General features: G+C 38.5%; 2 protein-coding genes and 1 long non-coding RNA gene across 10 annotated transcripts in view; 1 reads left to right on the top strand and 2 right to left on the bottom strand.

Annotated features, from left to right (window-relative positions):
- Positions 1-783: 783 nt before the first annotated feature.
- Positions 784-14,483, bottom strand: UBE2B (ubiquitin conjugating enzyme E2 B). 2 transcript variants are annotated; one of them, XM_007107071.3, is made up of 6 exons: positions 14,315-14,483; positions 12,147-12,227; positions 10,598-10,623; positions 6,788-6,877; positions 3,367-3,455; positions 784-2,109 (listed from the first exon to the last, which is right to left on the bottom strand). In XM_007107071.3, the coding sequence occupies exons 1-6, from the start codon at positions 14,356-14,358 to the stop codon at positions 1,981-1,983; spliced, it is 459 nt and encodes a 152-aa protein (XP_007107133.1). In that variant the 5' UTR covers positions 14,359-14,483; the 3' UTR covers positions 784-1,980. The 2 variants fall into 2 exon arrangements, with proteins under 2 accessions (XP_007107133.1, XP_054942742.1); XM_055086767.1 differs by lacking the exon at positions 6,788-6,877 and having other exon boundaries at positions 14,315-14,468.
- Positions 14,484-14,861: 378 nt separating this feature from the next.
- Positions 14,862-20,109, top strand: part of CDKL3 (cyclin dependent kinase like 3) — a 120,340-nt gene continuing 115,092 nt past the window's right edge. For 2 of the 7 annotated variants that reach the window (XR_003681044.1, XM_028493239.1), the window contains exons 1-2: positions 17,975-18,239; positions 18,540-18,722. Coding sequence is in view for 1 of the 7 variants with exons in the window: in XM_028493239.1 (XP_028349040.1) it covers positions 18,228-18,239; positions 18,540-18,722 (195 nt within the window). In the remaining 6 variants the exon portion in view is untranslated. Of the gene's footprint in view, positions 14,938-17,908; positions 18,240-18,539; positions 18,723-20,109 lie in introns of those variants that run through there. The other 5 variants (XR_003681046.1, XR_003681047.1, XR_003681045.2 and 2 more) reach the window with 5 other exon arrangements.
- Positions 16,304-17,874, bottom strand: LOC129392346 (uncharacterized). The gene is made up of 2 exons (XR_008618121.1): positions 17,762-17,874; positions 16,304-16,593 (listed from the first exon to the last, which is right to left on the bottom strand). It is a non-coding gene; the product is annotated as an uncharacterized lncRNA (long non-coding RNA).

Genomic DNA, 20,109 nt, shown 5'->3' with positions numbered 1-20,109 from the left:
TTTAGAGTAAACATTCTTTGCATGACATGACTTTGTAAATTGAAGTACATCTGGTATTCAACCAAAGAAATAGGAATCTGTTCCAAGGCTGAAGAAAAAAATTGTGAAGAGTGATTGAGAGATGGAACATTCCTAAGAATTTTCTCCAACAGGAATGGGGGCTAGATATGAGTTTTATGCATGTGTTGAATTTAGGAGTTAGAGCTCATTAACTCCCTGCAAAGTAAGATGTAACTTCCTTATAATTATCTATCAATACTTGAAATATTTCAGTTTTAAACAGGGAAAACAGGTTTAAGGATAAAAATAGATATTGAAGTAGTATCCAAATAACATTTAATGAAATAAGAGGGGAGACTATCATAGCTACGAGAGTCACTGGAGTAAATGTCTAAAGAAACTGTTTTAGAGCTGAATATAGAAATATCACACATTTGATATGACCAAAAAGTACCTTTAAATAAAGCATCTTTTTTTTGGGGGGGCGGGGGCATAATTCCAGTGAGTTAACTCTCAATTGTATCAAAGGTTCCCTAAGATCATACACTTACCCCCAAATTTCCCAAGTATTAACTTTTAAAGGGAAACATCAGGACTTATCCTTTCTAAAATTTGCTTAATAAATAGAACCTATAGATATTGCCATCCTACAGTCTTCCAGTAGAGAAGTCAGCCTTTCAATAGAAAAGAAGCTGTTAGCTTACTAAGCTAGTATGAATGTGCAAGAAACTCTTGGGGTTAATGAAACAGCTCTTTTAACTACTAGAAAGACTACACAGGTGGTTCAACAGAATTTACTTGTATATTTTCCATTTTCTATACTATTTGAAGGCATAGGATAGCTTTGTTATTAGCTTTCTTCAATACTGTGTTTTGTTTATCCAGTAAACTAAAATGCCGTACAACTTTTATACAACTTAGGAGATTAAAAAAAAAAAAAAATCCCCACAAGAGAAAGCAACTCAGCAGGCCCTGGTGTTAAAACATTTTTCCAGAATAAAAAGATAGGCAATTGCATTAAAAGGCAGTTTTCAAATATTTAAATTATACCAAGATTCCTTCCAAATATCTGCCTTGTTCAAACCAATGCAACAAGTTCTCATTTATTGTTAATAGTGGGGCATGAGTTTTTGGTAAATGTTGACGGTTTACTTTTTTCATTATCAAAAATCTTTTAAAGTGCTATCAAGCAGCAAAATAACTTGCATCAGCTCTCTGTTCATGGTAGACGTGCCAATTCCTTGTGGTGGAGGTGCAAATTGTGAAATCCCAAAAGGTAGAGTTTAACAGTAAGTAGTGCATGAAGAAACAGTAACAAGTGGCCTAAATACAGAGTTGGACAGAATCAAACCAGTTATGTTTATAATTGCTCAACTGAAACTAATATAGGTACATTCAAAATAAAGTGAGATTATAATTGGTGTTTAGAATCAAATTTGAAGAATTTCTTGATAAAATATAAATCTCCTTTTGAAATTAGAAATGAAACTATCAATTGATGGAGAGCTAGAGACTTATTAACCCCTCCTACTCAGATAAGGAAATAAGTGACAAAGTCTCTTGCACTGAAGTTATGTATTTTAACAGCTTTACATGTAATATTCATATATAAAAAACTTTAAGTGCTTTTCTCCAATTTAAAAATCTAAAGAATTCAAAAATAAGGCATTCAATATTTGAAAAAAGTACAGATTTACAAAATGTGTATATTCTGTCATGAAAACCACACCAACATTATACACTTGGAAAAAAATACAAACAGGATATATTACAAATTTATGTAAGCAATAACTTAGTTCACACCATGCAATAAAAAGTACATTAATCAAGATACACAAGCTTCTGTAGGTTCTAAACCGAAGGACTTTTCTTTTTCTGCAGAATCCTTAAAACCTGTGGCACTTAAAATTTGTTAGCCTTTCTACTGAGAGGTAAATTATACACAACAATGATGAAAAAGATTAACAGACCAGTTGTCTATTATGAATCATTCCAACTTTGTTCAACAATGGCCGAAACTCTTTTCTCATATTCTCGTTTGTTTTCCTGATAAAGCTGTGCTGCCTGGCTATTGGCTGGACTATTTGGATTTGGTTCATCCAGCAGAGACTAGAAGGAAAGACAGAAGATAAAACATATTTGTAGAGTTATTCTTTATATTAACATGGGTCCGATATGGAGCACAGAAGTTGTATAAAACAGAAATTATTCTATGAAGACAGAAATTAGTACGTCTTACATATTTTTAGATCTAAGTACTTTCAGAAATGGTTTGATAAATACAGTAAGAAGTTTCCTGCTGCTAGAAAACTTAAGCTTTCAAAACAGATAGTTCTTAATTGCCTTAAGACCTCTAATCTCAAAGAAATTGGAAAAGAACAATATTCTTCAGCATACTGAGACATTAACCAGGAAATAAACAACTTGATTTGGTTAATACACAATATCTATAAAATAGCTTAGCAACTAACATTTTCCAAAGTTAAACTCTATTACTGAGGTAAGTTTGCAAATTTCTGACAGTAAGTTGGGTAGTGTACCTTGTTTCCTTTAATCAACAAAACATATGCACCTAGCAGCAAGGGAATGAAATAGGAAAGCTGAAAACACTTTATAAGATGACCTGAATTAAAGCAGAAGTGTGACAGAAAAAACTTTAAAAAGGTCATAAACCAAAAACGTTACTTCTGCTCCTCTCAAATCCATATAACTAAAACATCACTCACCCCCCAACCCTCCCCCAAACTGTCATTCAAGGTCAACTCTGAAATATTCTGCCAGAGTGCTTTGGCAAATAGTTATTTACTTTCGTTTAAAATAGAATTTCTTGGATGGGGTAACATACTCAATGCTTCTCTGCACTTGGCAGTTTCTTGAGGTCCCTATGTTTTTTTCTAAGCAATCATCTTTATCTCTCCCCAAGAAGACTCTTCTTTGTGGGCACGAATAATACTTGACCCGTGAGGGAATTCCGGGGTGGTCCAGTGGTTAGGACGCTGCACTTTCACTGCAGGGGGCATGGGTTCAATCCCTGGTCAGGGAACTAAGATTCCGCAAGCCTTGTGGTGTGGCAAACCGCCCCCCCCCCCCAAAAAAACCAAACCAAACCAAACACACACCCGACCTGTGAGTACACTTTATACTTAAATTTGATCAGAATGATTGTGTATTCGATCCAATGTGGTCACGAATGAAAAAGAAGGTCGGTTGTATAAAAATCATGAGGGTTTTGTCCAAGCTCTGTCACTGGTTACCTTAGTGTTGGGAAGGTTAGTTTGCTCACTTGGCCTTTAAATTAATCCTAAAAGAGCCAATTATATCCCATAGAATCTTGAAAAGTTAAGATGCATCCTAACACATGCTTACCTGAATTGATGTTAAGATAGAAGATACATCGTATGTTGGACTCCATCTATTCTGAAGGATATCTAAACATATGCTACCATCAGCATACACTGCAAAGACAACACTAAAATTGGTTACATATTAACTTTGTCATTTCTAACAATTAAAGAGACATTTTTACCACAAACCGAATGCTTGGCTCAGTCAGAAATCTTGAACATTAGTCAATAACTAAAACTTTTTGTCTCACAGGAAAATCAGTCTCAAACTAAGGACTCTTTATGCACCTTTTGATCAGGAGGCTGAGTGAGAGTTAAATTTTTTCATCACATACCATATAGCTAATCTGTTTAAATTCCACATTTCCAAATATTCCTAAATAAAGTTCTTGGGGGGGATAAAAAAGCTAATTTTTTGACATAGCAATTCCACTCTAAAAGTAATAATCATGGACATGCAAAGTTTTATTTACAGGATGTTCACTATTATACTCTTTATAGAAGTGACAAACTGGAAACTACCTTTGGTCCACAGTGAGGGGACTGGCTGAATAATGGTACGTTATTAACGTTACATACCAATACTGCCGCCAGAAATGATATACATCTACCATATGTTAATTAATGTAGAATGACACCCCCAATATATTACATTAATAAGTTTCCAATTACTTATTTAGGATAATTCCATTTTTAATAAAGAATTATTTATAAATATTTTCATTTGAAGTATATGCAGTCACAAAAACATTTTTAAGACTAAATGCCAAAATGTAGATATCTGTAAATAGTAGGATGATGAAGGGTATTATTTTCTTTACCTTTCCTTGTACTTATGATTTGTTTTTCCAATAAGTATGCATTCCTTTCATAATAAAAATAAAAATCAAGTGATTACCGTTTTAAAAGTCTAACATTTGAGAGGCTTTTCCCCCCTCCTGAACTGATTATGTGAGAATACAAACAATGAACATAAATTTTTATCCAGAACTTGCCAGATTATTTATCTCTACAATAAATTTCCAGAAGCAGAATCGCTGTTGACAAAGGAGAAATGCATTTAAATGTTATAGATACTGCCAAATTGTGGAATGCTTCACTGAACAAGCCAGACCACTGCATCAAACAGGAATAAGTGAGGCCTTTTTGGGGAGAGGAGGCAAATTACCCTTAAGTACTGCCATTCCTCAGGGCTCTATCCTTGGTCCTCTTCCTTCTTACCCTTTACACACCCTATGGGCAATTTTATTCATGACCTCAATTATTACTATCTATGTGCTAGGTACTTCCAACTGTTAGCATTAGACCGGATTTAACTCTCAGCTTTAAAGCAGCATAGTCAACCGCTTACTGTGCATCCCATAGGAACATCAAACTTAGCAAGTCCAAAGCAAAAATCATCACCTCTGTAAAACCCATAAAACTGTAAAATGATTTTAAAGTTTTGAACTAGTAACTATTTTTGAGAAGTAATCCAAAAGTAAACTAGAAACCGAACATCCATCAACTGATGAATGAACAAAATGTAGTCTATCCATACAATGGATTATCATTCAGCAATAAAAGGAAATGAAGTACAGGGTATGTGTTACAACGCAGATGAAACTGAAAACTGTGTCAGCTGAAAGAAATCAATCACAAAGGACCACATATATTATATGATTCCATTTATATGAAATGTCCGGAAAAAGCAAACCTGTAGAGTGAAAATAAATCAGTGGTTGCCTATGACTGGGAGGCAGGGAGGGGATGGGGATGGGGAGTGACTGATAACAGGCATGAAATTTGTTGGGGAGGGTGATAAAAATGTTCTAAAATTGATCATGGTGATGGTTGCACAACTCAGTGAAGATACTAAAAACCACTGAATTGTACAACTTAAATGGGTGAATAGCACAGTATGTGAATCTTTTAATAAAGATGTTTAAAAAAAGCAAACTAGGAAGTTAACTAAATAAGGTACTGATAGTGGAAAAAAGGGAAACCATGTTATTAATATGAAAGGATAAAAGAAAAATCAAATACACTGTTTCCTTATAAATTTGTTAAGGCTGAAAATCTTAAACCTACACACATATACTCCTTGCACATTCCACAGTCTTTTCTACCTTGATTTACAGTGCTCCCTTACTAGTTTGGGTTGATTCACTAACAAGTCTAAGCTAGTAAAGCTAGCTACAGTAGAATAAATGATAATAAGTGACTTGAAAATTTCCTCAGAACAGAAACAGAAAATAAAATTAAAGCTGCCTTGCCTCTGGGTGGGGGAAGACCTTGAAAGAAAAAGCAACTTCATAGCAATAAAGCACAAAGGCTAAATCTATGATCTAATCTATTATTGGGAAATCGCCTTGATTCCAGACACACAAACACACCTCTCCTATGAGTAGGGAGATCCCTATCTGCCTGCAGTTATCTCATGTAGTCTGTAGTTCTAGACTAGACGCACATCAAGAGGACCTGTGAAAATGTTCCTCCTGAAAGTAAGTTAACTGATGGGGAAAACCACATTTAAATGTGCAAAGGATATAAAAGGGAAAGAGAACTTAAATATTCTGGAAAATAAGTCTTTCATACAGTAATTTATAATCCAGGAATACAAATTTATTAGAAGTAAAGAGCAATAAGTCAGGAAGAGCAAATTTAATTACAGAAGAGTCACTTAGCAATCATTTATGGAAAATAGTAATAAATTGCTAAAAGTAAAAACAGGAACAAGGGAGGAAAACTGTGTTTAAAAAAAACCCTTAAAAACATACAAACCTTTGACCTAGTAATCCTACTTCTAAAAACTTATTCATGGGTATTTGAGAAGATTTATTTTCAAGAAAAATGTGCTGTTTAAAACTGTAAACAATTAAAAATCAACAACTGGACAATGATTAAATAAATAATGATAAACTCATATAACAGAACATTTTGCAGCCATTAAGAATGATATAGGGAATTCCCTGGTGGTCCAGTGGTTAGGACTCGTGCCCTCCCTGCCGGGGGCCCGGGTTCGATCCCTCGTCAGGGAACTAAGACCCCACAAGCCGCGTGGTGCGGCCAAAGGAGGAGAAAAAAAAAAAGATACAAAAGAATATTTAATAAGTGAAAATGTTCATGTTATATATAAATTACTTAACTTTACATACAACATGATCTTAATTTTGTACGTTTACCTGCAAGCTAAATTTTAAGCTATAAATTCTTCTTAGTGTCATTCACATTTTGATAAATAAATAGATATTACTTTAAAATCAGAAGTTATTAAAACAAAACTTTACCTCAAATCTGGAACCTTGATAAGATTCCAGACTACAAAAGTATGGTTAATATTGACATAGAAGCAACATCTAGAAGTGGGCCCTAATAATGAGAAGTATGGGCAAGACCTAAAAGGATGAAACAACTCTTTTTTTCCTCCTATCATTTGCAAAGGCTAATAAATTGCTACTTACCGTTTGGATGAAACATTTTGGATAAAAACCTAACAGTTGGCGGTTTATTTGGATATTCTTCAGAAAATTCTATTACTAGTTTAAAAGTACCTAGATAGAAAACAAACCAAAATAATTACAGTAAAGACAAGCATAACTTTTCTTTCTCTTCATCAATGAACTCCCAAGCCCATGCTGGCTTTTGCACGACCACACAAAAATTAATTGTCAATTTCGGTTTAGCGCATAAAATATACTAAATATACTATTTATGTACTGATAACATACAGCATTGGCAAGCACTTGGGGGGTACAGCACTTACATGTGCTATTGGTGGGAACATTAACTGTCATATTGTTGGAAAGCAATTTAGCCCTAGCTACCAAAATTTTAAATGCACATTTGAGGAACTACAAATAATTTATTGTAACTTAGAAGGGGGTGCCAAATGATTTTGAGATGGGCTCACCACCACATGACAAAGGATTCAGATTGGAGGCATGGCCACTAATGTGAAAAGTCTGCTCTGGCCCTATCACTTAAGTATGCCAAGAATCAGTTAAGCATTAGTGTAACTGCCTACTGTTGGTTATAGACCAATACAGTACATTTTGGTCAGTCTAAATCATTATCTTATGGTCAAAAGAGACAGGCATTTAAAAAAAATTATGCATTTATAATAAAGTCAATCTGTTCAGAGTGTACAAAGAAGAGCTCTTAACTCAAATTCCAATTCTATTTAGCAGAAATAACCACTGTTAATAGTTTTGTGTTTGTCTTTCTAGCCTCCTTTTGCATTTATTCACTATCCAGAGTCCTTTTATTTTGAGGAAATCTACCTGAAGGTTGGATAGGTGCTCCAACCAAAACACCTTGGGCATAGTAAGGTGAGGCTTATTCCTAATGAAGTCAATAAAAGTTTAAAACCATTCCAGATGTCTCCACAAGCTTCTTTCCTTATTTCATCAATGCAGTTTAAAAAAACAAAACAAAAACCCTTTCTCACCCTAAATTCTCAACTCATGACTCCAGTATCAGAGGCATGTGTTCAGTAAAATATTTAATATTTTATTTTCATTAGTCATATATTCAGTATGTAACCTCTACCTCTTTACATTTTTTGTTTGGAAATTTGGGATTAGGGAGGCCAAAGATACAAACAAAATCAAAGATGATATTTAATTCACATTTTAATATATTAATAGAGATTCTATGAAATGTACAGTTCATTAGCAAAGATAGCCTTATACCTAACTATATAGTTTTACAGTTTTAATTTTAATTATAAAAATGTACAACATAAACACTTCAGACAAACACAAGTATGAAACAGCTTTTTTTAACCTTTTAAAATTCACATTATGGGGTCTCAGGACCCCTTTATACTCTTACTCCCAACCACGCCAAGCTTCCAAAATGAAGTCACTGAATGTGAAGTTGGGAAGAGATACATGCAACAGCATACCATTTTATGGTATTTCCACCAAAAATTGAAAATAATTTTAAAATATGGGCTCTTTAATAACCAACTTGCAAAAATTCCCCCAAATTTTTAAACAATCGATTCTCACAATCGGTATAAGCTGCCTCCAGCACATCACAGGCTATAACTATCTATATTTATTATATTATAAACTATAACTCAAGGAAAACTTAACATATTTATTAACAACTGTAAACTCATTACACATTAACCTAAGTAACATTTAATGAAAATAAATATATTTCCCCCAACCAAGTTAGTGAGAAGCGTAGCATTGTTTTACATATTTGCAAATCTCTTAAATGATTAGCTTAATAGAAGACAGCTGCATTCTCTTAGCTGCTTCTGCGTTCAATCTGTTGCAACGTGCTGTTTTGGTTGAGGTACATGAAGAAAATCAGTCCTCACACACATATGTAAATGAAAAAGGAAAGACTATTTTCATAGCCTTTTCAGATAATTGTAGATATTCTTTGATATTACACCAAAGAAATGGTACGTTTTTAAAGGTTAGCTGCAATGTAGAATCTGAAACCACATAAACTTTCTGCATCACTTACATTAACAACTGTTGCATATTGCATATATCTTTTATCCATCCATAATTTTCTAATACATTGGCCATTTGGAAAATATTGGTTCACTGAGTTATCCAAATCTTCTAAATGTTGCCATATTTCATTATATATATACTCCATCAAAAAAAATCACAACAGGTAATACCACCTACTGATCTCGTGAGAGAAGTCTTAAAAGTATTGGGAAGCCGTCATTTTATCAGCAGCTACAAATACTGTCAGTCACTTTGCTTGACCTAACAGCTCATTTTGGTAACTTTTAAGAATATGTCAACCAAATACATAATTGAATCTAAATAACCGGAGTTTGTCAGTCATTCCTTCAAGTAAAAAATGTTCCATGAAAAAAGCAGTAATTGAAGTTGCAGCTTAAACGACTGCAGAACTCCTTTCCCTCTAGACAACCATCATAGTTTGGTATGCAAGAGAAGTGTTTCATGCATACTTCCAACTTCATCACGCAGAATATTAAAAAGATGCATACTCAATGGTCAGAATTTAGTAACATTAATAAATTCCCACTTTTTCATCAAGACATTTTAAACTGAAACTGGCATCTTTTAAAATGCAAAAAATACAATGACTCCCAGCAGTTTGGTGCCACTGTCTTGATATATGCCAAGGTGCTAAACTGCTTAGGGCCGGTTTTAACCACTAACGCTTTTGTACCATCAGAACTAATGTTAATACAATGAAAAAGGCAAATGTCTCACTACTGGTATGAAGACAGTTTTGATCCCATGGAACCCCTGAAAGGGTCACAGGGAACTTAAGGGGTTAATGGACCACCCTTAAGAATCCTCTGGTGTAAAGTAAAAAGCTGAACTCCTTGAGTACCTCCCTTCAACTCCTTACCCCCCATCTACAGGTAACCACTGGTAACAGTATGGTATACAAACCCCTTTAACCACACACACTTGCATGTATGTATTCAGTAAAAATGTGGTATTACAACATACATTCTGCAACTTTTTTGTCTCCTCAGATATACGTCCAGATCTACCTTATTCTTTAATAGGTACATAATATTCTAGAGTCTGGATATATCATAATTTGCTTAACCATTTCTCCTATTGAACATTCAGGTTATCTCCTTAAAAATACTTCTGCAATCATTATTTGTACAAATATCCTTGATGGGTTAATTCTGAAGCCATTGTGATAACTAAGACAAACCTGTTTAACAATTTTTAAAAATCCATGCTATAATTAGGGAAACTAAGTTTCTGGTTAAAATCAATTTGAGAAGTTCAACTATAAATACATATTAGAAGGAGTTTTCCATTTTCCTGGCTCTTGGTGAAAATACTGAATTTAAGATGCAAAAGATGCTGCAGAATGGTAACTATTTACGGATGTCAAATGCTAGCTGTTATGTGAAGCTACTGGCTGCTGTGTATGATTAAGAACAATTTCAGCTCAGCACCTGATCAATATACCTAAAGTTAAAAAAGCATGATTACCCTTCTGATGTTTACCTCAGGGACACTTTTAGCATGCTACAAGGCCATTTAAACTATTCTCAACATAGACCCCACCATCTAATCTAGGCTTAGAGTTCTACAGCCAATATCAAAGTAATAGAGGGAACTAGTAATGAAGGTGACTAAGCTGATGTGAGAAGAAAGTCCTTGGTAAACTATAAATTCTCAGTAGCATTTAGTTACAATGTGACCTATTAACAATAGAAACTAGTTAACTAGATAGGTGGTGTTACAATTCCCTACTTAAAAGAAGCCTCTTAATAGAAAACATTGAGAATGACTTACCATCTTCAAAGGGTGTCCCTTCTGGTCTGAAAACAAGAAGATTTCTGATTAAAGGAAGTTTTTCATTCTGCTTTTTCCTGATTTTCACAAGTGGAAAGAATAAACTCAGAGAAAGAGGGGCTCATTCTGGTAATTTGTATTTAAGTTATTGTTAATTTAGTATCACCTCAGCCCTGGATTTTTATTGATGTAGACATAAAGGGTAATTTTAATTTTCAAAGTTTTCCTTTTAGGGTGGTTTTGCGAAAAACAAAACAAAAAAAAGTCATAAATTTAGCACAAAAAGAATTCAGTTCATAAATACCAACGCTTTTGTAAGTATCTGTATTCTTAAGAGGAAAAGTCTTACTTTCAATGTATATCAGTAAGATGGAAATCAATACCCTTTAGTTTAAGATAATTATGACACCATGGACTTCCCTGGTGACGCAGTGGTTAAGAATCTGCCTGCCAATGCAGGGAACAAGGGTTCGAGCCCTGGTCCAGGAAGATCCCAACATGCCGCGGAGCAACTAAGCCCATGCGCCACAACTACTGAAGCCTGCGCACCTAGAGCAGGTGCTCTGCAACAAGAGAAGCCTCCACAATGAGAAGCCTGGGCACTGCAACGATGTGTAGCCCCCACTCGCTACAACAAGAGAAAGCCCATGCGCAGCAGTGCAACCAAAAATAAATAAATAAATTTATATTAAAAAATATATAATTATGACACCAAAGTGTCCTGCTTTTCAAAAGAGCAATAGCTCTTGCTTAAATCGACTAGATTTACCTGATGTCACCAAGAAAGACAGTTTCTTTTGCCCAAATCTTTTCCTTGCTACCACATTGCAATTTCATCTCTCCTAAGCAGCAACATGAAGTTTAATTACCACTTGCAAGGCACATCCAGGATCTCAAAGAAGCATGCTAACAGCCTGAATTAGAAGGGTGAACTACACTCATTTTTCCACTAGTCTTTAACGTAGACTCTCATAACTGATTCAATAGCAATTCAGAATTCTGTTTACAAAAGTATTCCTTTAAAGTTTCAGTGCAAAACCCTAGTTTAAAAAGAGTGAAAGAAAATAAAATCCAGTTCTAGAAAACTAAATAAAAACCATAAGGAAATTTTAAATTAAAAAGCATATATAAAACATATACTATCTGTAGGAGGTAACAATGCATCTCAAAAGGCTCCATTCAGTTATTTCACACTGAGGTGTGAAACATTTTTCATTTAAATCCTTACCATGGTGGAAGTTCTATTATTTTTGGTTCCTAGCCTTTTTACAGTTCTAGTAGAATGCAAGCGTAAGAATTTGCTTGGCACATTTTCCACAAAATAACTTATCTTTCTCCTTTAGTCTCAAATGATATTTTTATCAAATAAAGCCCAAAGTGATCATAAAATCATAAATTTTATGTAACTGCCGAAACTCTTCTCAGAATTTTTTTTTACCTTGCAGTTTTCGTAAGATCCCTGATCCCTCAGCTCCCTTTCCTAGTTGTTAACATTCACTTTTCTTAAAAGAATCACCACACCTACCATTTGTCATTTCTTTCAACTCACCCAAATATAACTGCATTCCACTGCATGATGTTGTTTTCAGATGGTGCGCCACTGACCCCCACAGGTGGGTCCTCTTGCAATCTAGAAATCCAGAGTAGAAATTTTAAAAGTTGAACATTAAAGCCACTAAGAACGCCAAACAGAACACCTATGGACTGTACACCATCTACTCTGAGAAACAAAGTAAATGAATTTCCTTGTTCTTGTGCTGAGCTGGAATAAACCATGACTTAAAAGCACTTTGGAGTCATCCCTCTTCAAATATCACCAAAGTTAAGATATCTGTTCAAGAACTGCCTTCAACAGTAACAACAAAGTAAAAACCTCAAGTGAAAAAACGATTTTACTGTTGTAAACATGCAAACACTTCGTGATTCCTAACCACAGCTACTTGTGCAACATGGCCACCAAATATTCCTCCCCCCAAAACCAAAACCAAAACAAACCCACCTCAGTGTAAACACTATATGACTGAAAACACACGTATATCCAATTTAATTAGGAAACTAGTTTTAGGCAGTAGTTACTTTATCCCATTTGCTTCAATTAGCAATAGGTTTTAAAGTAATCAAAGCTTTGGTTAGGTTTTCCCCTCAGTCCCTATTTTAAAAGCTCTGCACCAACACTAAATCTACCTCTCAGATCATGCGACTCAATACAAAGCTACCTTCCAACATTTGTCATAATCAAATTCTTGCAACCGAAGACCCATGGAAAACTACCAAAGATGCCAAGTATACAAGCAGATAATTGCAGTGAGAAACCAGGGTAACAATGGCCACGAACTGGGAAGTTTTAATACTTGAATTTCACTCATGGGAGCTAATCTGAAATCTACTGGTTTCAAGCTGTAGAAAGCGAGTTCTACACCAAAAATGAGCATCTCCTTTTAAAGACTGTCATCTCAGTAAAAAATAAATGCTACATTTTATATATATATATATATATATATATATATATATATATAGACTGCTATGTGGTATGATACTTGATATTAGTCACCCCCCAGAATGGCTCTTTTTAGTCAACCTCAAGCAGAATAGGCCACAAAGAACAGAAGCGTTAGAGGATATGCTGCTTGAAGCCCGCCCACCAAAGATAAAGACTAAGTTACGAATACACTCAATGATAAAGTGGCCAAAGCCCCAAACAATGGCTTCCAAGTGCCTCATTTAAGGGTTTATAACGAAGTTGAGAGATTACTTCCTGAGCGGCCATTCTAAGTTTTTACACTAGGTATTTTGCCTCAATCAGGGCGGGTCTCCCTAGAAAAACACTTAAAAATGCGCAGAGGAGCGTAATGCTAAGTTTTCTCGGTCATTTTTCTCCACGTACCTCCAATTCAATCAACGGGAAACAACTGAAAAAAAGTCACTTCCTCCTCACTAACTCCAACACCTCCTAACAAAACCCTACTTTACAAAAGGAGGCCCAGGGAGTATCAGGTTAGCGCTGTCTCCAAGGCGGCATTTCCCCAGGCTTTGGAGGCTATAGATAGGGCTTTATACACCAGGCCACAGAGCTGAGTTCCAGAAAGCACTGGCAGCTGGGGTGGCCAGCCCGAGTCCCAGCCCTCTAAGCCAGTTCTCAAGGTCCTTTCAGGAGGGCGGGGGGAGAGTCGGGTTTCGGAGGATGGGTTAACCAACGGCCCTAGAGCATCAGACCCCACCCTCACTGCAGAAAGAATGGGGAGGGAGGGAGGGAGGGTTTGGCCCCAACCTTGGCCCTCTAAGGAGACCGCAAGGCCATCGAACAAAGCTAACTCGTGCAGCTGGCGGGGGGAAAGGCTTCTGCAAGGGCTTGCTTTTAGGGCAGAGAGAGGGGGTACCACACGCTGCAGGGGAGGGGGATGAGGTTTGAACGTCAGGGCGAGACACCGGGCAATGGGGACAAGTGGGCAGCAGGGAATCCTAGGACAGCCCATGGCCATCTTTTTACTTTTTGAGGGGAAGGGGGTGGCGAAGGGGTATCGAAATTTCTTACGTCGAACGAATGAACAGGCAAGGACAAGAGAGTGCTAACGGGGGCTAGGACTGGGCTTCCGTCCGTCCCGCTGGGCCCACAGCGGCCCTCTCAGGGTCATGAGAAGAAGGTGTCCCGGATCCCCGCCCTGCAGCCCCGTAGCTTTGGGGAGGAGCCGTCATCCAGGCGAAGATGAAGGCCCTTACCGCTTGAAATCCCGCATAAGTCTCCTCCGGGCCGGGGTCGACATACTCCCCAGCTGCCCCGCGGTCAGTCAGAAAAAAAAAGAGTCCCGCGCAGCCCCCCCACCCCCCGGCGCGGCGGCCGAATCACTGTGGGTCACTGCCTCCGCCGAGGTTGCACAAACAACCCTGCAATGACGTCTCCCTCCGCCGCCTCCAGATCCCTCCGCCCTCCGCCAGTACCATGGAGCGAGGGGTGAGGAGAAGGGGACGTGACGTAGGAGAGCTCGTTATGGGAGCCCTAGCAGGGACCCTATCCATTTTGGCTTCCTCAGCTAATCGACCAATTATTGTTCTCTGTGCTCAGGCTGGAGATTGTGATTAAGAAACACCGAAACCGAAACACCAACCCGTTTCCCCCTCTTTTACTAGTTTAGGCTCAACCGGGTGGGGACGAGAGGGACGCATCCGGGTCCAGAGATATCAGGGAAAAGAGGTGGGATGACGTAAGATCACGTGACTGCCGGCGGCGTTGTCAACAATCCACGCCTGAGGGGGAGGGGACGAAGTATCTAGAACCACGTGTCTCTATGACGCGATTAGAACGGATCACGTGAGAGCGTCGCCTGTATCCCAGTTTCTGCCAGGTCTTTGAACCGGGTAGTTAAATTTACGGGGCTGAGGGCGGGTATAAATCTTCATTAGTTTTCCGTCCAGTTTGTTCAATGAACGGCAATTGATGAGGTGGTGTCGGAAGCAATAGTTTGTTTTGCTTCTTAATCTTTAAAATAGAGCCAAAAATAATTTGGACTTAAAATGCCCCCTAGTTGGCTCAATGGCTTATCAAATCTGGTATGTGGGGTACAGTGAAGGGACCTCCGTTTTCCCCAGCTCAATGCTGAGGCCCATACTAAGTAAAATCCCCTGAAATGCTTCCTTAGGGCCACCAAAAATCCTGCATGTGCATTGCAGTGGGTTTCCAGGGTTGGAAATTCTGGGCAGAGATAAAAGAACGGTGTATAGATTATCTAATATTTGTTTACAATCCCCATAGAATTACGGAGTTGTTTTTCCTTTTTGGGTCTGCTCTTATTTGAGGTTTTGTGTGAGTCCATGGATTTGTCTACAATAGGGTACCGTTGTATTTGTCAGGAAATGTGGGGGTGATCGCAAGAGAGTGTATCAATAGGTGGTTGGTTGTCAGAGAAACCCAATATTATGATTCAGATCTGGGGCAGAGAGCATGCAAACGTGGGTGGGGGTTATGTATCTAGCCTGAGTAACTTATTTCAGGTTTTCTACACTAGCAAGTAAATGACCTGAAATGTCCCCCTCTAGGGGGCTCGGGGATGTTGACCATTGGGATTCTGACATCACTTCTAGTCACTGAGTTCCTTTCCTCTATTGCCGTCAATTTCTGTTCTTCAGGGCTTTGTTGGTCTGAACTCTGAGCTCTTTTAACCCATTCTGGCAATTCCTCAGCCCAAGGTGTTATAGGAAGATAGAATGAGGAATTTAGCGTTGCCCATACTTTCATGGAACCAGAAAGGGTTAACGTTCTCTACTTTGCGGGTACCTCCCTTTCTTCAATCCCTGAATTATTTCTCTTGTTTTTAGTAACTGCCTTGGTAATCAAGTTAGCCAAGCCTAACTCCTGATAGACACACATTCACAAATGTAGTTCTCTAATAAGGTGAATATTCTTATTTTTTTGCCTTCCTGCCACAGCAGTCCTTATCCTCCCTATAACTAAGGATGAAGACACACTGGTAGGGTTACCTACAGTGAAATGCCAAAGAGAAACTTTTTTTTTTTACATCCGTTATGTCATTTGTCTAGCAATTTATTATAATTGTTTTTGAAATCTACAGATTATGGTTTTCCAAAATGAAGTAACGCTTTTGAGAAAATCAAATGAGATTTCATTTAAGTCCTAGAGCTTTACTGTATAAGAAAGAATCATAGGCTGTCCTGGTTACCAGGCCTGCCATAACCTATTTGTAGAAAGATTAGTTTTGTTTTTTAAAAATTTATTTATTTATGGCTATGTTGGGTCTTCGTTTCTGTGCGAGGGCTTTCTCTAATTGTGGCAAGCGGGGGCCACTCTTCATTGCGGTGCGCGGGCCTCTCACCATCGCGGCCTCTCTTGTTGCGGAGCACAGGCTCCAGACGCGCAGCCTCAGTAATTGTGGCTCACGGGCCCAGTTGCTCCGCGGCATGTGGGATCTTCCCAGACCAGGACTCGAACCCGTGTCCCCTGCATTGGCAGGCAGAGTCTCAACCACTGCGCCACCAGGGAAGCCCTAGAAAGAATAGTTTTAAAGCTATAATTTTATACTGTAGAGACTGTAGCTTTAGATTGTGAGCTCACTGAGAGCAGAAACTCTGATTCATGCTTTGTCCCTTGTCAATATTAAGCCAACAACAAATATTTAATAAATGTGCTTTACAGCAAGTCTGGGTCCACTGTAAGATTTACTATGATATTCTTATTCATAGATAGAAAGTATTTTATAACATGGTTGAATAACTTTTCAAAAGGAAAGACAATTCTGAATATTTTGGTGGTGATAAGCAAAAAACCATGACCACCTCTCCTTCCTCCCCCACACCTCTCTCAGTATAAACCCTAGCAGCATAGAAAACACTTAGGAAGATTTTAAAATAACAGTTCCTTTACCCTAACTCATTTAAATCAAGATCTCTGGGGAAGGGACCTTTTAAAAAGCTCTGCAGGTGTGATTTTAACGTGCATGGTGGGGTGAGACCAACTGGATTAGCATTTATCGGATAGTAATAGTGCTTTCTCTTATTTCCGAGCAGCACAGTGAGATTCGGCCTCTTACACTTAACTTCTTTTTACAGAAAAAAGAAATGATAGCCCTAACAAAGCACTCCTTGGGCGCTTCCAGTGATATTCAGTTTATTCATTGGAGGCTGGCACTCCAGCAGAACCTCATGTCTAGTTCTTAAGCAATTAGATTAAGGCCTCTTTTTGGGGGGTGGTGGAGCCCTCTGAATTATTTGCTTTTCAAGAGGGACTTTTAGAATTTTGACACGTAGGAAGGGAGTTTTTTAAAAGGAGGATTACTATGAGTTCCAAAAAAAGTTTTAAGCATATAAGAGGTGTTCAAGAAATGTTCTTGATTTATGAATCGTTTTATCCCTGTTTAAAGGATGTCAAGAGCTGAGGTCGAAATCAGATCTATGGAATATTAACGTAACTAGGTAACTTAGAAAACTATAATTACACAAGACTTCCTTGGAAGTCTCGTTTTACAAGAAATCTCTGCCTGGTGACACCAGGCATCCTTTTAGGATCCGGCACAAGTGGCAAGTGTTCACGGGCCTGGGGGCATGTAAGACGCAGGTCGGATAAATTTCCACGCCGGTTCCCCTTCCCTAGAGGATCTGTAGTCACTCAAGCTGCCGTCAAAATGCGACCCTCCCCCATCGCCGCTCAAAACCAACCTTGTGTAGTGGCCCCAGTTTGATCGACAGCAACTCGTATTTCCCACTTCCACCCTCAAGGAGGCTTCCAGTTAGCGCCCACCAGGAACTCTTTTCTGCTTGTTCCCTCTTTTTCCTTCCGGGTGGGCCTGGCCGGTGTTCCGGTCTTGCGCTCTAGGCCCCGAGCGAGAGGCCCGGTGCACCGTTGCCATGGCAGTAGGCGGTCGGGAGCTGACGGGGTAGGTAGGGTCGGTGTCTAGTTCCCGGCTGAGACTGCGCGGAGCCGGGCAGGAGGGACTGCAGAATGGGCTGAGGCGGCGGCGGCGGCTGTCCGGACGAGGTTGATTGAGGGGCGAAGGGCGCAGCACTGGTCCAGAGTCCTAAAACGCCTGGTTTGGGGAGCGGGTGGGACCGAGGTTTTCTTGGGCCCCAGGGCCTGACCTGTTGGCGACTGCAGCTTTGCTGGAACCTCATATTTGACGCGGGCATGACTGGACGTGTGGGTACCCCGCTTATGATGAATAGGTGACATGTAGTGAGCGAATCTTAACTCTTGGTGGGAATGATCTTGACAGCAGGAAGCTTCCCAAGTTCTGGTGGGGGCCAGAGCCCCACAAGGACCCCTTACTGCCGAACCGGGAGAGTTCCCAAAGACAAACAGAATCTGTGAAAAGATTCCTACTTTTCCTGTTTCCGTATTTTTAAGTATGGGTTTATTGTGGAAATGCATTATCCGCCTTGAATAAATAAAGGTATAAATGTTTAACCTTCTTCCTCCCCCCCCTTTCTTTTTATAAAGAAGAAGCTGGGCTTGAAAATGGAGATGTATGAAACCCTTGGAAAAGTGGGAGAGGGAAGTTATGGAACAGTCATGAAGTGTAAACATAAGGATACTGGGCAGATAGTGGCCATTAAGATATTTTATGAGAAACCAGAAAAGTCTGTCAACAAAATTGCAACGAGAGAAATAAAATTGCTAAAGGTTTGCTTCTTTTGCCTTAATTGCTCTCTGTAAGTCAAAAGGGAAGTTGTTATGGAATAAAAAATTATGTAATGAATATTTCAGTTAACATATGTATTTGGACATATAATAGAAAAACAAGTGTGATAGCTTACCTTACTGTGTACATTTTGTAATTTTACAGTGATACTAGATATATGTTCTTATGTATAATGTAACAAAAACTATGCCAAATATTGCAAAATAATTATTCAGAAATATCCAGGTATGATACTTAGTAAAAATGTCTGCTTTGTGCAGGGTTTTGTGCCAGATGCTGTGACTATAATGACGTAAAAGACAGTACCTGCTCTTCAGGACTTTTATTAATTAGAAAGACAAGAGGGCATATAAAAATAATACTGAATATTAAGTGGCTGATAATAAAAGCCAAGTGATTAACACAGAGTCCTGTTGGGTAGGGAAGGTTTCTTGGAGGAAATGGAACATGAATTTGGCCTTAAAGGGTATGTAGAATTTAGGAAAGAGGGAGAGACTATTGTATTCCAGGTTAGGGGAACAGCATAAACTCAGAGAGGCTGAAGGCAGGACAAAGAGCAGAGCAAAAAGGACAAAGAGCATTTGCCTGTAGAGTTTCTTATATGGAAATAGAAGGAGGTGAGATTAGAGAAGTAAGCTGGAGGTAGGTTTTAAAGTCGTGTCTTTTAGGCTAAGGAATCAAAACTTAATTTTGTGAGGGGTGCGAGGTTTTGAATTCAGAGTAAAGAAACTGTAAATGTTAATCTAGCATTATTTTTTAGAATAGATTGGAGGACTGAGAAAGTAGAAATAGGGAGATCTTTTGTGTTTTTAATTCAGGAATCCTGTTAAATGTGAGGGTCCTTGCTAGAATGCAGCAATTTGAATGGAAAGTAGAGCTAGAACATAATATATTACTAAAGAAGACATGAAAGTGTAGAAGGAAACAGAAGGGAAATCAAAGGTATCTTTGAGGTTCAGTGATTGCTACCATTGATGGAAATATGAAAGACCCAAAAGAGACATGGTTTGGGAACTAGTTCGGTTTTAGAAATGTTGAATTTGAGGTGACAGAAATACAGTGCAGTAAAGATGATAGGTAGGCGTTTAGAGGTGGAGAACAATAACAGGAGAGATCAGGGGACAAGATAGAATTTCATGTAGGTATGATAGGTCCACTCAGTGGAAAGACCTCAGGAGTGTAAAGAAAGGAGCATTAAGATTCATTGGCAATTGGGTATAAAACTAGTGATTTTTTTTTTTTTTTTTTTTTTGTGGTATGCGGGCCTCCCTCTGCTGTGGCCTCTCCCGTTGCGGAGCGCAGGCTCAGCGGCCATGGCTCACGGGCCCAGCCGCTCTGCGGCATGTGGGATCCTCCCAGACCGGGAAG

The sequence above is a fragment of the Physeter macrocephalus genome, chromosome 8, assembly GCF_002837175.3.
Source record: "Physeter macrocephalus isolate SW-GA chromosome 8, ASM283717v5, whole genome shotgun sequence".
NCBI classification, from domain to species: domain Eukaryota; kingdom Metazoa; phylum Chordata; class Mammalia; order Artiodactyla; family Physeteridae; genus Physeter; species Physeter macrocephalus.
This window is presented reverse-complemented; position numbering and strand designations above follow the sequence as displayed.

Excerpts from the sequence above, each read along its gene's own strand:
- UBE2B (XM_007107071.3), bottom strand. The coding sequence starts at position 14,358 with ATGTCGACCCCGGCCCGGAGGAGACTTATGCGGGATTTCAAGCG. Across the intron at positions 10,624-12,146 it reads TGGAATGCAGTTATATTTGG|ACCAGAAGGGACACCCTTTG; the intron begins GTGAGTTGAAAG and ends TCTTGTTTTCAG. Across the intron at positions 3,456-6,787 it reads CAAAATGTTTCATCCAAACG|TGTATGCTGATGGTAGCATA; the intron begins GTAAGTAGCAAT and ends TTGTCTTTGCAG.